General features: G+C 48.5%; 1 protein-coding gene across 1 annotated transcript in view; it reads right to left on the bottom strand.

Moving 5' to 3' along the window:
• KSR1 (kinase suppressor of ras 1) overlaps positions 1 to 14,537 on the bottom strand; it is a 48,033-nt gene extending 33,496 nt beyond the window's left edge. Inside the window, 1 exon segment of the mRNA XM_030962841.1 lies at positions 14,313 to 14,537. Within this exon segment, the coding sequence (XP_030818701.1) occupies positions 14,313 to 14,537 (225 nt within the window).
• Positions 14,538 to 15,148: the final 611 nt, after the last annotated feature.

Below are 15,148 nucleotides of genomic sequence, written 5' to 3'. Positions count from 1 at the left end.
CCAGAAACACAGTGAAGGCCTACAAATGGCTAAGGCATCCAGCAGATCTGCAGACAGCTTCTCACCTGTCTCACAGGCACACACTCAGTGCCCACGCTCAGCTTTCCTAATACTTGGCTTGATCCAAAATAGAGCACAAGCTGTCCTTCCACAGCTCAGTCGCTCTGAGGATTTCCACAAATGCAAAACTTACAGTGCTCAGCCATCACAGGATGAGCAAACAAAATAGCAGAATTCCCTAAGTATCAGCAGTCTTGCTTTAGAATCAGCTTCTGAAGCCAAAAATGTCTTGAACAAAAAGAAAAAAACCTTTTTACCTCCATCCTTCCTTCATAGATAGTCTTATTTCTCTTTTGTGTTTTGGTAAAGGAAATTTATAAATTCAACTAGATTGTTTACAGTATAATCTTGAAAGTGCAAATAATCAGCAGCACATTATTATTAGCTTTCCAGCTGTGATCTCATTCAAAGAACACTGAAGTTATCTGAAACTTCCAGATGCCCTGATTTCCCCGAATGCTGGACGAGGTCCTGCCCGTGCTGCCTGTCACCCCAGCAGTACAGCTGAGCCTTGTGCTGGGTTAGGTTACAAACACAGGCCTTTGGGAGCTCCATAGAAGCAGTCTGGCTGTCCAGGCTCTGGAGCCCATTTCCATGGCCTGCCTGCAAAGCCCCTGCATGTCCAGTCTTGCCTCTTCAGCACAGCCACTGCCAATCATTTCCTTCAGCTGAAAAGAGAAAGGGAGAGGACTGAACACAGTCACCCAGAAATAGGAAGCTGTAGCATTACTCACTACCTTGAGGACTTGCCTGCTCTTCCTTTTCAATTACTCAGCAGATGTTCTTAAATCAGTTACTCGGTTTCTGCATGCACCTGCCAAACCCCAATTTCGCAGGACACGCATCCACCCACTGAACTCAGCCAGGCACATCCTGCTCCCCTCCCGGCGCTGGGACTGAGCTCCAACTGCGGAGCCGCCGCCCGCTCATGTCCACGGGAGGGTTCCCAACCGCTCCATCGCTGAGCTGCTTCTCAGGGCTGCTGCAATATAAAAGGGCAAATCTACCCCCATGAAGGAAAATGCTGCTTCCAAAAAAAGCCACAGTTCTTAAAAATTCCAGTTTGCCACATACACTACAGTCCCCCGTGCCAAGGCTCCGTGTTCTGTTCTCATGGTGAGACTCAGGAAGGGGAGTTTGCTTCAAGTATTAATGCAGAGGTGGGGGCTTCTGTGTTGTCTGGGGTATTTTGTCTTCTTGCAGAGAAAACAGACTAGGGACACGGCTGAAAAAAATGTGCATTTAAAAAAAAAAGTCAACTATAGGAAATTGCTTAACTGGAATGTGGCAACTTGCCACATTCTCTCTTTTAAAACTGCAAAACAGCTTTATTTTAACAAGCTGCTATGAGATTGTACTTTGGGATTGTCAGGAAGAACAAAATACACTAAACCCCACTCTGTTCAAAATGCTTTGAACCTATAACCCAAGATTTTAAGAGGGAAAAAGAAAAGCTTTGGTATGTTCTGCCATGCAGTGGGATCAGAAATTTTCAGTTTGCTCACCAATTATCAAGAATGCTCCCAGAGTGCTGTGTACAGGCACGGAGACACAAAATACAGGACTGGAAAAGCTGTGAGTGTAACTGAGATTCAGCTGCCAGGTTAACCAGGTCCCCCACAGCTCAGCTCTAGGAGAGACTCCTAAAACAGTTAAAAAGTAAAAAGGTGTCAGTGGACTGTCTGAGCTTTATCTTCCCTCCAGGACTGGTGATGCCATTTGCCAGTGAGTCTGCTTCCAGGGTCAGCTCTCTTTCCTTCTCAGCAAACAAACGCTCTCACCAGCACCTGTCCCAAGCCCCCTCTTTCTGCAGTTGCATGCCCTCAGGTTAGCCTTCCTGCTCTCTCAAAATCAGGAACATCACAGTCCCAGACAAACCTCTGTGCAGCTCTTTTCTGAAAGCCCAGGACCATCCCACTGATGGAGGTAGTATAATTGCAGTGAGAATGAAGGGTTACTTGAAGAAGTTAAATGGGGCATGTGGGGAAAGGCTGTGAGACAGAAAATGGTGTTGCAGAAAGGTTTTATTTATGGCCTCTTCCCTGGTTTTGTTTTGAAGTTACTGGGATGAGCTGTGTGTTCTACTCTGCTCAAAGCTGCTGGTCAGTTGTTGGGTGTCTTTGACTGTTCAGTGAGGTTTTGTACTGGATCAGTTCTTCCTTCCTACTCCTCTGCTACTCTGCAGGGCCACGGGCAGAGCGAGCGAGGCAACAGGAAGAGCAGGAGTGTAGGAGCCACCTCTACAGAGACAGAGCAGGATATGACCTCTGCTCCATAAAGAGGGCACAAATGGTCAGGTCCCCATATCCAAGCTGGTCTCTCCCTAAAGGAAAGGCTATAGCAAGGACCAAGTGAAGCTGTTAATCTTGAGTCAGAAATTAAATTTAATTGTATCAGTGGTGCTTTGTAGGAAGAACTTAATTATTAACTGCAAAGAAGTCAAATTATTGACTATTCTGATGGATGCTTGCTAAACTAAGCTTAAACACTCTAGTACTTGACAGAACTTCAATTCTGCCAAACTTATATCTCACAAAGTGCTGATGCTGCTCCTACCTGAAAACATCCAGCTCCGGCAGCCTTGGAGCTCTGCTCAGGTAGGACAGAGCTCTGGAAACCTGTGTGACCTGTTTGTCCAGCCCAGAGGCTCCCCTTCCCCACTGGCTGTGCAGCCCTAGTGCACTCTGAATTGAACAGCCTCTGACCCCAGTTTGCTCCATGAGCTGCCTGAGCCCCGTTTGCCAGGGCAGCACAAATTCAGCTGGAATGGGCAATGACAGCCAGCCACCACAAGTTAGTCTCATCTGCACATACAGATACTGAGCTGTGCAAAGAGTCTTTTCAGCCTCAAATCTTAACAGAAGGCTGTATTAGTGTGCAGCAAAGTACAGTTGAGGGAGGCTTTACTGCCACTATCTTGGTGCTCCCATCCTGGCTGTAGTTACACACAGATTGCTGCTGCTGGGTCTGCACAAACACCAGGCATGGATCCCCAACACTACAATCTCATACTCTGAGGGTAATGATTCACCTAGTTCAGTACCTTTAATCTCCAGTCTCTCTAAGAGACCGTAGCAATAACTTCTGAACGTGCCTGCCTTCAAAGCTATCCTAGATCCTGTCTACGAAGGGCTTCTGTAGGATCCTGGATAATGAGAAAAAAGGCATTGCAGTTAACATGACCAGCTCAAAAGACAAAAACAGGGAGCTCCCACTGCTGCTTTAGAGCTTAGTCCTCCATGTATATCTTTTTCTACTTAAAAAAGGGACCTTACTTAGTCCAGTATGGATGAGTGCTGAACCAGCTTCTTGCAGTGCCTCAGCTCCCGCTTGCTCTTCCTGTTTAGCTGAAACCCTTGTGTATGAAGCTAAGTAAAACTGACCTAGAGGTTGTTTATGCTTTCAAAGGGTATATGGTCTGTGCTGGAAATGAGTACCTCGATCCAGCCTGGCTCCCTACTACAATAATAACTGGAAATGAACTCTGGACCATCAGTTCCCAACCACTCTGGGTTAGATCACGTTGCACAAGGAATATCCCAACCTGGGGGAGGGGAAGGCTCTCAGTGACACGGAGCAGCACCTTCTGCTACAAAGGCTCTCCCAGCAGCTGCACAAGGCTTGAGACCAGGGAGGATCCGTATGGAACCAACAAACAGCAATGGCAGACAGAGAGAGGAAAACACCTGTGGGTTCCACAGCCGCTGAAAGGAGAGGAACCACTATAAAGCCAACTGCTGTACAGTGTCACCTGAACGTGAACCTTGAGACTCGAAGGTAACCTGTCAGGTGTGTGCTCCAGATATCTGACCCAGATAAGCAATGCTAAGGCTCCCTTTGTCTCCCAGCCAGGCCATCTGCAGCAGCAATATGAGAATTACAGGGCAATAAAGGTGCAGTTAATTCCCTTCTTATCCCAACTTCCACATTGTCCTGGCCCAAACACTAAATAAAATCAGGACTAGAAGCACTTTCTCTGAAATGCGTCTGCCCTTGCTACTTGCCAAGAGAAGTTAGAAAAGCCTCTCATGAATAGGCCGACTGCTTTCAGTTCCTCAGTGCGACTGTAACTACTCAGCTTTCACTTGCCAACATTAAAAACTCCCTCCTCGTCTTTGGTCATTCTAGCGAACGAGGAAGGATCAAAGCATGGGTTGAGTGTAGGCAGTGTCTCTCTTATTGCAAAGGGAACTGCAGAGTACACAACCTCTCACCCTATTGTCCCTTCTGAGGAGGCTGTGAAGCATGCTGACACATCCAGGATTTCAACACAATTAAATTGTAAATTAGTCTTGTCCTTCACAAAAGGCTCATGACACACAATGATCTCCAACGAGCTACGATGACCTGCTAAATTCTCTATTGGTCTCTTGGGGGTTTCCAGGACCTCCCGGTACATCATTCCCTAAAGCCAAACAGCTGCATTTACCCACTGAAAGAACTAATGGATTGGACAATGGTAGGGGTCGCTTTCCTACATACAGTTCTTGATTGCCAGCTGTACTAGTAGTTCACTATCAGCCCCAGGAACAGGTCCAAGCACTTAAAAATTCTGAGAAGGAGCTTAAGAGTAGTTGGACTTTAAAGCATTCCTGTAGTCATTTCAGTGGCAGAGATTTCAGAGATAGATGTGAGCAAATTAAATCTTCATACAAACACTGAATATTATTTAGGCCGTGGGTAGCAGCACTTGCATGTTATAGATGAGACCATCATATGGTATGTGGCATTTCTTGCCACACACATGGCTCAAAAGGGAGAAGAACAATTAAGTGTCAGTTCTGGATGCCAAGAGAGAGCTGAATAGTTATTGCTGTAACCTTCCAGGTGTACTTGGGTGGATGGCAGCCTCATGCTGGGGCTGTCTCATGCAGAATGGGAGCTGAACTGGCAAAAGAGCAATGTTGCTGAAACATGCATTCAACAAGATGAAAAATTCAAGGTTTTCTTGTAACTGTAGAATTTCTACCAAGAGTCAGGTGAAATAAGGCACAGAAAGAATCCTTCTGAATTCTAAAAATATCCCCTTTCTCAGCTGGTTATCCTTTGCTATGTGTGTGTTGTTTTTCAGTCCCGTGTTCATTCAAAACGCACTTTAACATCAGACCAAGTCTGAAGACAGTACAACAGTACTTGTGTTTAAATAGCTGGAGCTTCAAGTGGGGTCAAGGCCATGCTGTTTAAGGTATTCAGCCTTGAAAAGCACTTATGAAAGAACTGAGCCAGCAGAGACTAGAGCTAAATTCAGCTCTTACCCTAGTTTTAAACTGCTTCAACTCCTTTGTCTTCAGTGCAGTCACATTCAATTGCTACTCCTGTAAAGGAAAGTGGGCTCACATAACCTGACATTCATCTGATGTCAACTGGACAACCCCAAGGAACATAAGTGGGGTTCTCGGTCAAAGCCAGCTCTACTCTTTGCTACAGATGTCACTTACATGATACCTTTAGCAGACCAAGTGTTCCATCAAGTGATACGGCTGTAAATAATTCACCAGCAACCCCATAACACTTGATTAAAACCTACTGAAAGAAGATCTAATTAAATTGTCTTTTAAAGAACAGACATGATATGATGACTGTGTGAAGGGCAGATGGTAAGCAGAAGCTCATTGGAACATGAGAAAATCATTTGGAGGACAGTACTTGGTGGCCAATACTATAAGCTTTGCAAGGTTGCTGGCTTTAAAGCTGTGTACTTGCTGTGCTGTGAAATATATGTCTTATTGATTAAATAATAGTTGGACAATACGTTACAGGAATGTAACAGCTACCTTGCTGGAAATGATATGTGCTTTGAGATAAAGCACCACAGCTCACAGAAGGTTTTCCATGTCTTTCAACTTCTGAGGAATAGAAGAGCTTTATTTCATACCGCAAATCTAAGAAGAAATATGAACATAAAACTCACATCAGAGAGTCAAGTATAAATCTAAAGTAGCCCCAAAGTTCAAATATGCTATCACCCAGTTCAAAGTTTTGCATGAAAATAAGAATTTACTGAAGAAAACACAGACTTTTGTCCTCTGTATAATGAAGTCCATCCCAGTTGGGGGAAGAGAATCTACTGCTCAGAGACAGGCTTTCAAAGTAATTAAACGTGATCCTGGTGCAGCTACCTGAGATCAAAGCAAAGCTGTGCCATGGTACCCACCCTGACCTCCCAGAAGCTATGGTCTGTTTGCAGTCAGTCATCTTGGAGGAAAAGCTCCCAAAATTCTTTTTCCCAAATAAATGAGTGTTTCTTACTGATACATTTCAAAATCCCCCATGCATCAGGGTGGTTCTCCAACTTCCCCCTCCCCCCGTTCTCTCTCCCAGAGTTTGAGGTTAGATAAATCTCAGAGCCACAGCTACTTGCATGAAGAGGCTGAAGGCTCAGCACTTAGAAGAACTCTTAAAGAATTCTAGCAATGCAGAGACTTGCAGAGCTCACTGATGCTGTTCCCACACCACTGAGGCTCTGTGAGGGAAGCTGACAGACCATGGTGCTAACCCACCCTGTAAAATACAGCCTGCATGTGGAGACTTTATTCTTTGCAGTATAAAGGGGCCATGCCTGCAGTGGCAGCGAGCTCACACCAGGCTCCTCGTGTCAGGAATACAGGAAGACTGAAAGGGCTGAGCCAGCCTATTCATGTGGAGGATCCACGAGGAGTGAAAGGGAGAGGCAGGGATCAGACCATGCATTTCCTCACGTGTTTCCCCTTCCCCTCTGCACCTTGGTTTTACAGCTGCAGGAAAGATCAAGGCAGAGGTGTGAAAACTGCTGAGTCAGGCCATGTCTGTGGGGCCTCAGAGAGGCTGTCACAGCACCAGGGCCAGAGGACAAAACCTTGTGCTGAGGCAGAGCTGAGCAGACACTGCAGGGTGGGGACAGGCAGGACACAGCCACTGCAGGCACAGGCAGGAGGCACTGGCAGCAGGACATCACAGAACCCTGCCTAGGAAAGATGAAGACCCAGAAGCATTTTGCATTAAGAGAACTGTGGAAAGTTTCAGTTTTACTCATAAAGACAAAAGGCCTGAAGTTATTTGCTTGGCAGATAAAGAACAGTTTTTAAGGAGACATCTAAAAAAGTCAGGAAGCTTTAAAAAACAAAATCTCCCTACTTCAGCTTATTTCAGAGGAGCTATGTAACTGTATTTCAAAGCAGGACTTAATCCTCTAGCTTACTCTGGAAATAAAAGGGAAAAACTGCTCTGGAAGAAGAAAAATGTTGCTAGAAAATTGGTAGGACCCAGGTTTGGAGAGGTTCTCCAAGAGCACTGTAGGCAGCATAAGGGGCATGGACACACATTTCCCCATGACTGCACCTACTGACAAACCCATCACCTCCCCTAGCAGTGTCTTTTACTGCTGATGGCCAAAAATCAATGTGCAGTTCTCAATCTGTAAAACCTACTAATTATTTCTTCAGTTTATAACTAAAACCTCACACTGGAACCTGCAGGCCTCAACAATAACTCGTACACAACAACAACGAGCTCAAGACTTCCTTTCCAAATTTAGATTGCTTCAAACAGAAGTGAAAGTTCTTTGATAAATCAACAAACCCACGTTTTAGAAGCATGTAAGGAGAGCAGAACTGGGCAGGAAGGTACTAAACTCATTGCAAAAAGCTTCTGAAGATTTCCAGGGCCTCAACCCTGAGGCTCCTGGCTGCATGCTGAACACTGGGGTCAATGACCTGTTCTGGCAGCATCAGATCAGACCAGATCAGAGCCTGGATCTGCTGCATCCCAGCAGCATTCCTCAGTGCCACATTAATTACTGCTCCAAAGAGAGCTCACAGGCTCTGCTATTAGCGCTCTTCCATGTGGGATAACTACTAATCATCCTATCAGGGGCACTCCATACCCTGACCAAAGCGTGATTCCTGACTCTGCTGCTTAAGTGTCCTGTGACCCTTCCCTGCTTCCCCAAGATGCACGCAGAACCAGCTGGATGCTCTCACTAGGCATAAGAGGAATGAGAGACCTGGCCTCTGCTCAGTTTAGAATATATACACAAATGATAACTGTACTGACTTTACTTTTAAAGACAGATTTTGAACAGTCTTGAGCTCAGGTGTGTAAGTCCAATGAGATTTGGATCTTCATTCTGCCTCCAGCCCCAATAGCTCAGACTTCAGCCCTCTGTGCTGCACTTAGAGCAGGATAAACACCAGACACCTATGATCAGCCTGGGCTGTGATTCCCTCAAACCCCAAGAGCAGGGCCTAAGCAAAGGCTTGAGATTCCACCTCAGGAATGCCCCAGGGTTCATTTTAAACAGGTCATGCAAAAAGCAGGTTTCCAAGGAGGACAGGGAGCTGAGCACAGAACAGGTGACTGTCACCTAGCACAGGAGCAAGTGAACACCACAGCTGCAGCAGTGATTACCTCATGTCCTTGGAGGTGTGCAGTGGGAGCAGGGCTGGCTGGGACACGCCTCTGGGATCTCTAGGTGGCACAGGAGCTCTGTGCAGCTCTGGCTTAAGGCAAAAGGCCTCTCTGACCACCTGTAAACTTTGGTGCTTCCCAACTGTCTTCCCACAAGCAAGGCAGAGTTTATCTAGTTTAACTGGGGACTGATCCTGTCCTAGATTCCAGGGGCTATGCCAATGAGGACTGGTGCTAAGCCAGAACGCCAAACTGTTTCCTAATCATGTGCTAGTCTGACTAGGTGCAGACTCCCACCAAGAAGCAGGAATGCCCACAACACTTCCATGCACAACTGCTCACGAGTCATGTGCTGGAAAAACTCCCCTTTGCTTTTGGAGCAGGTGTGTTTCCAGATTCAGAGAGCTTCTGTTCCCTATATTTGCCTGCTGTGGCAACTCTGTGCTGCTGGTAGTGTCAACTGTGTGGGATTGCTCCACAGGAGTGAGAAATGAGCAGGGAGGGAAGTCTGAGAGCTGGCTGAGTCAGGATCATCCATACATCACTCTGTGCCTTTCACCACAGCAGCAATCCAGCCAATACATTCTCCAACCCCCTAACAGTGGAGACAGTCAGGCTTGCTTTCAGCACCATTTTCCTTTTAATAAGGAGAAAAAAAAAAAGGAATCCCTCTAAGCTGAAAATGAGGGTAAGAAATATTAATCCTAAAAGAAAGGTGAGTGTTTATCCCTCAAGCATCTGATAGATTACACTTAGTTGGAAATATTGTAACAGACACTATTCCTTAAATAATTTGGTATTTCACCTGACTTCTTTGTTAAGTGCTCCTATTTATGACCAAAGCAGGTGATAAATTTGTGTACCCAGCGCTGACTCATTGCTGTACATCTGTCTCTAGCATGCAGCTGGAACACTGATGGGGGCTTTCCTTGGGTGAAATGCAGTTCACAGCATTGGAAATAGAGTAGCAGCCCAAGGTCTGTGCAGGTGCGATCTGGGCGAGCTTGGTCACAACCAGGAGTTCAGCTGGACACAGCTGGGGCCCAGCTTGGCTACTTCCCTGATTAGATCAGTTCTGTGTTAGAAGCTGTGTGCAGAGACCAAGGCCAGTGTGGCTGCATAGGCTGTGGGTTCCTGTAGCTGTGTGCAGGCACAGACAGACAGACAGAGCTCCCAGCCAGGCTCTGCTGGGCTCCTGCCCCGCAGCTCCAGGGCTGCAGGAGGGTGAGCAGGAATAACGCTGTGTTACCTGTGACTGCACAGGCAGCCCTAGAAAGGCAAAGGCAGCACAGAGCCTTACTCTGACACTTCCTTTCTTGTTTCCCAGTCAGTGCACCATGGAATCCAACACAAGGCAAGGAGTACACAGAGCCTGACAGAAAAGTGAAGAGTCCCTTGTACTGTCTTCATACTGACAAAAACCTGCTCACCAGAGCTTGTCCTGGTAACTCCAGGTAAGTGAAAACACTGCTGCCGAGTTTCTGTGTCAACAGTTATAAAAAATCAGTGGTAAGAGATGTGCTAAATTCCATTATGATGTGGAAACTCTGATCATAACTGTCACAAAGGAAAGATGATGTCTGCAGACTAGATAATAATATATGGTCTTCCTTTCTTCCAACTCAAATAGAATCTCTGTTGAAGACTATCTTGTACATGAAGTGCACAAGTTTTAGAAAGGAGAAAGAGTCCTAAAAAAACAAAAGACACTTTAAGAAAAACAAATGTGTTGCATATATGCAAAAAGTAAGATGAAGTAAGAGACTTTCTTCTTCTCTTACATAAGACCTGCTGGGAAAGGAAGTCTTTTCAGCTGAACAAAGCTCATAAACATGTGGCTACAGGTTGCAGTTTGGCCTGAAAAATTCGCTACTCCCACTGCTTCCAATTTACAAACACAGTTGTCCTTCCTGTATGCATGCTCAACTTCCAATTTGCAAGTGTGGACTATTACAATCCTTCTTCCTCTTCTCTCGTGCCTCCCCCCATTTTCAAATGGTTTGTTTCTGTTCAGAGATTGCTTGGTAAGATAAACCTTTTCTAGATAAATTGCCAAATGAATTGAGATAATGCCAAAGCAAGTTCAAACAGATTTAATGCACAGGTACCATTCAGCCACTGAACTACTGATTTGTGGAGACTAGACTGACTTATTTGTGAGACAGCACAGCTGGAGTGAGGCTTTCTGATCTGGTGCTTGGTTTGCTGAAGGTGTCAAACAGAAGACATTCCCGAGGAAGAGGCCAAACTGATCTTTGCACACAGGCCCAGGAGTGTCTCTATCATGGATCTAGTGTGGCCAGAGAGCCAGGAGGACAGTTTTCCCAAAGAGCAGGCAGACCTCAGAATGTGTGCTACTGCCTCACCCCGACACTCCCACCATAACCAGTTTGGAGGCAGCTGCCATGCCAGAGCCACTGCAGTCAGCTCTTCTGAGGCAAGAACCCAGCTAGAAAGAAAATACATCTGCAGTCTAAATCCACTCCAGGTCTTGCAGTTCAGCCTTCCTCCCTCATCTTTGCTGCAGTCAAAACTGGGGGGTGCTGGGAGAAGGTGTCCCCCTTAGTCTGGGGACTCCCACAGCTCACCAAAGCAGCTGTTTCCAGCTGAGAAACCACAGGAACCTGTCCTGCTGCCAGCACTGGCGACTGTGTTCTCCTGCTCACCTCCAGCAGACTGGCTTGAGCTGCAGTTGGAAGTTGGATGTGCTTCACCACAGATGTCTAGTCCCACCAGCAGTTTCCCAGCCAGGGAAATGAATCCAGAAAGATACTGCTTTCACAAAGAAATACAGCTAAAAATAATATGCTGCTAACTTTGCAAAACCAATTTGAGTCATACAAGGGATTAGTGTAAGGACAGAGGTAAAGACTGACAGAGCTATTTCTTTCCAAGGATGCTTGGAAACACACTGGATGCTCACTACATGGCAGACATTTTTTGCTCTTACATATGGGTTAAAATTACCATTATTTTCCATTTCAGTTTTGTAGTCAACTTGAGAAGTGAGTAAACACGCTAGGACAGAACTGAAAGCACAGACCAGCACTGGGTAAAAAGAAAAACACTCAAGCACTTATTGGGCAGAAGATATAAAGCTTAAAACCCCAGCACCCCAGACCTTGTGGCATCAAAGAACCCAGTTTGCTAATAACCAAACTACCTAAATAACCAAAGAACCTACTTTCCACTACAGGGAAACTCCCTGCCCTTCTAAGAAATGGCCTTCCTACCCTGAAACAGGGTCAGCTCATACAACACCTTACACTCAACACATCCTTTGCAAGCAATTCCCACAGCCCTTTCTTTCTTCTCCTTCCTGTATCTCAGTTTTCCCTGAACTCTTCTGAGCCACCCTGAGTGCTTATCTGTACCTGCCAAGGTCCAGTTTGAAATCCTTATCTACCTTGTGTTTTATTTTGAGAACACCTTACAAGCAAGAGGAATGAGGAAGGAATTAAAGCATTGCAGTAAATGGGGAGGGAGCTAAGCTTGAGTCCAAGTGCCCTTGGTTAGGTTGGTGTTCTTTACCTGGCGACTACACATCACCACACAGTGTACCAGTTATATTAATGGAACTAAGTTTTCACAATTCTTTTTCCTCTGAAGTCTTTGCAGAAGAAAAGCCCTGTGAGAGTTCAGCCCCAGCCTCGACAAGCTCCCAGTTCAGGACTAGTAATATGTGTAGTACAGATGTGAATGTATAGTACAGACGTGGCTCACAGCACTGCACTACCAGCAGACACTAATCATGACCCACAGAGCCATTTGGTGACTTGTGGAGGCCACCAGGGAAGCACAGCAGGCCCTGAAGAACTCCAAGCTCCCAGCTGCACTCTGGACTCTTCAGGAGCTGCCTGCAGAGTCCATCTACCAGTAGCGAGCTCCCTGCAGGACCAGAGCTCATGTCTGTGCTGGCACGACCCCACAGGCAGAGGCACACTGCCTCAGTGGCACTGCTGGCACAGGAATCGGAGCACAGGAACTCCACCTGGTACCTGAGACAGCTCTGGGCCCACCTCCCTTAGGGGCACCACAAGCAATGACAGCTTGGGGAAGCAAATACAGCCCCTGAGCTCCTGCAGTCTGGCTCTGTGACTGCAGCCTGGCACAGTAAAGCACAAGACTCGGGCTATGCCTGACATGTATTTTGGTACAGCCAACCCAACAGTGCAAAGAACACGGAGTCTGTACCCATGCCCACAGCTCCATGTGCGGGCACAGATCCAGCACTTGGTTGAACTCCCGGAGAAATCACACACTGGACTGTACATTGAAGAGATTTTCTTCTGAATATAAATTTTATGATCATTGGTGAATGTGGCACCCATTTGTTTAAACAGATAAATGCTGAGGAGGATTGTGTGCACACACTCAACAACTATCCACTAGAAACAGCTTTTGTTGCTTTAAGAAGAGCCTCAAGATCATAAAAGGCCTTTATACTTTGTGAATAAAGGTTTTCTTTTAGAACAGGTCCACAAGCAAAATAGTGATGATCACTTTCCGAAATGATGCTGATTGACATTGGGCATCGAAAAGGCCCTCAAGCAGGGCTGCCAAAAGGCTATATAAATATTGTTTCACAGAGAATAGCCTTTGGGATGCTATTTGGAGGTGACAGGAGGAAGAACAGCACTATACATTTTTGGGGAAAAAGAACCAACCAAAACAAAACACCCCACAAAACAAACCAACCAACCAACCAACCAAAACCAAAAAAAAAGTCAGATAAAGAATAAAGGAAGAATGATAGATTTCCAGGAGGCTGTGCCAAAAGCTACCTACCACCTATTGTTTCATGGTTTTCTTCCCAACCTTCATTTCTCATGTGATGGATTTTTCTGCATGTAGGTTTATTACAGTTACAGTGTTGCGACAATCCTTTCTTCCTAAAAAGCCTAATGCTCTGTTTAGCTCCACTGTCTCCAGTACCAGGTAGAGAAGAGGAGCATTAGCATTTACATCAAACTTAAATCAAAGAAGGGAACAGGAGGGGATTGCTTGCTTAGAACAAAACTACCTGCCAAGAAGGTAAAAGGAAATGTTATTTAAGTTTCTAAAGGTCAAATTAACTAAGGAAAAATATATCCTATGTACTTATACAGACTTTTATACAAATCCAGCTCTTCTTCGACAGCATCACAGCAGCGCATGTTTTGTGTTTGAAGAATTTCATATAATCACTCTAAACAGTGGAACATCTCTCCAGCCCAGTCCATGATGCTGTTTGAGCCACAGCAACAGAGGGAAAAGGAGGATCAGATTAGATCAGTGAAACTGAGCCAGGGATAGAGAGACAGGCCTGGAGCAGAGGGCAGGAAGCATTAGGACCAAACACCAAGGACCTGAGGCAAAGGGGAGTTTTCCCAGCACGCCAGGACAGCGGCGTGGGGACACACCTCCTGCCAGCGAGCCCGGAGTCACCTTTGCTCCGCGCCACACATCGCATCCCGCTCCGCAGGGACACGGGAGCCCGGCCCAGGCCCCGGGGCGCGGCGGGGCGGCCGCACGCTGCCTCACGGAGCTGCCGCGCACCCGCCCGACAGCCCGGGGCACCCGAGGGGCTGCCCCGCACCTGTCCGCGCTCCGCCGGCACCGCGCTCCCGCTCCGCGGCTTCCCCGGGCGGCGGGCCCCGCGCCGGGAGCGCCGAGGCCGCTGACAGCTCCGCGGCGGGGGCCGGGGGCGCCGCTGTCCCCGCCAACAGCGCTTGGCCCGCGGGAGAAGGAGCGGAGCGGCGCGGCCCCGGTACCGAAGGGACAGGGCGGCGGGCAGCGGCAGGCCCCGGCCGCAGCCCCAGCCGTGCGGGGCAGAGGCGGCAGCGCGGCCCCGCTGCGGCGCCCGCGGCTGCCAGCCCGCGCCGTACCTCCAGCGTGCGGATCTCCTGCTGCGTGAGGTCGTTGGACGCGGCACACTTGGTGCGGAGCCCGCGCAGGTTGGAGAGCGAGATGTCGATGAGGTCCTGCAGCAGCCCGCACTGCTGCAGCGTGGTCCGCACGGCCGGCAAGCCCCGCGGCCCCGCCGCCTCGCCGCCGCTCCGCTCCTTCCTCTCCAGCATGCCGGCGGCTCGCAGGGCAGCCGCTCTATCCATCCCTCGGCATCAGGGAGGCCGGGAGGCGAGGCGGCGGCGGGGAGCGGCGGAGGGAGGGAGGAAAGGAGGGAGGGAGGCGGGCGGGAGGCGGCCCGGCCCGCCCCGCTGCGCTCGTCGGGCAATCACCGCGCGGTACATGCGCGGCCGCCGGGCTCCGCAAGCGCGCCCGCTCCGCCCCTGCCACCGCCCTCAGCGCCCGCCGCCGCCCCGGGGCGCTCTCCTCAGCGCTACCTCACCCCTCAGTGCCCGCCTCAGCCCTCAGCGCGTCCCCGACCCCTCAGCACGTCCCTCAGTGCCCGCCGTGTCCCTCAGACCTCATTTCCCGCCTCAGCCCTCAGCGTGTCCCTCACACCTCAGTGCCCGCCTCGCCCCTCAGTGCCCGCCTCGCCCCTCATTGCCCGCTTCGCTGTCTCTCTCCCGTCTCCACGCCCGCCTCAGCCCCTCAGCCTCCCCTCAGGTATGTCAGGGCTCCCAGCTCGCTCCGAGGAGCCCGCGGTCGGCTCCTCTCCCTTCCGCGCCCCTGGAGGAAGCAGGGCCGGGGCAGGGGCGGCCTGCCCAGCCAGGGGAGGTGTGAGCGGGCATTAGGATAAACATATTTTAGTGAATATAAG

This window comes from Camarhynchus parvulus, chromosome 19 (assembly GCF_901933205.1).
Source record: "Camarhynchus parvulus chromosome 19, STF_HiC, whole genome shotgun sequence".
NCBI classification, from domain to species: Eukaryota; Metazoa; Chordata; class Aves; order Passeriformes; family Thraupidae; genus Camarhynchus; species Camarhynchus parvulus.
This window is presented reverse-complemented; position numbering and strand designations above follow the sequence as displayed.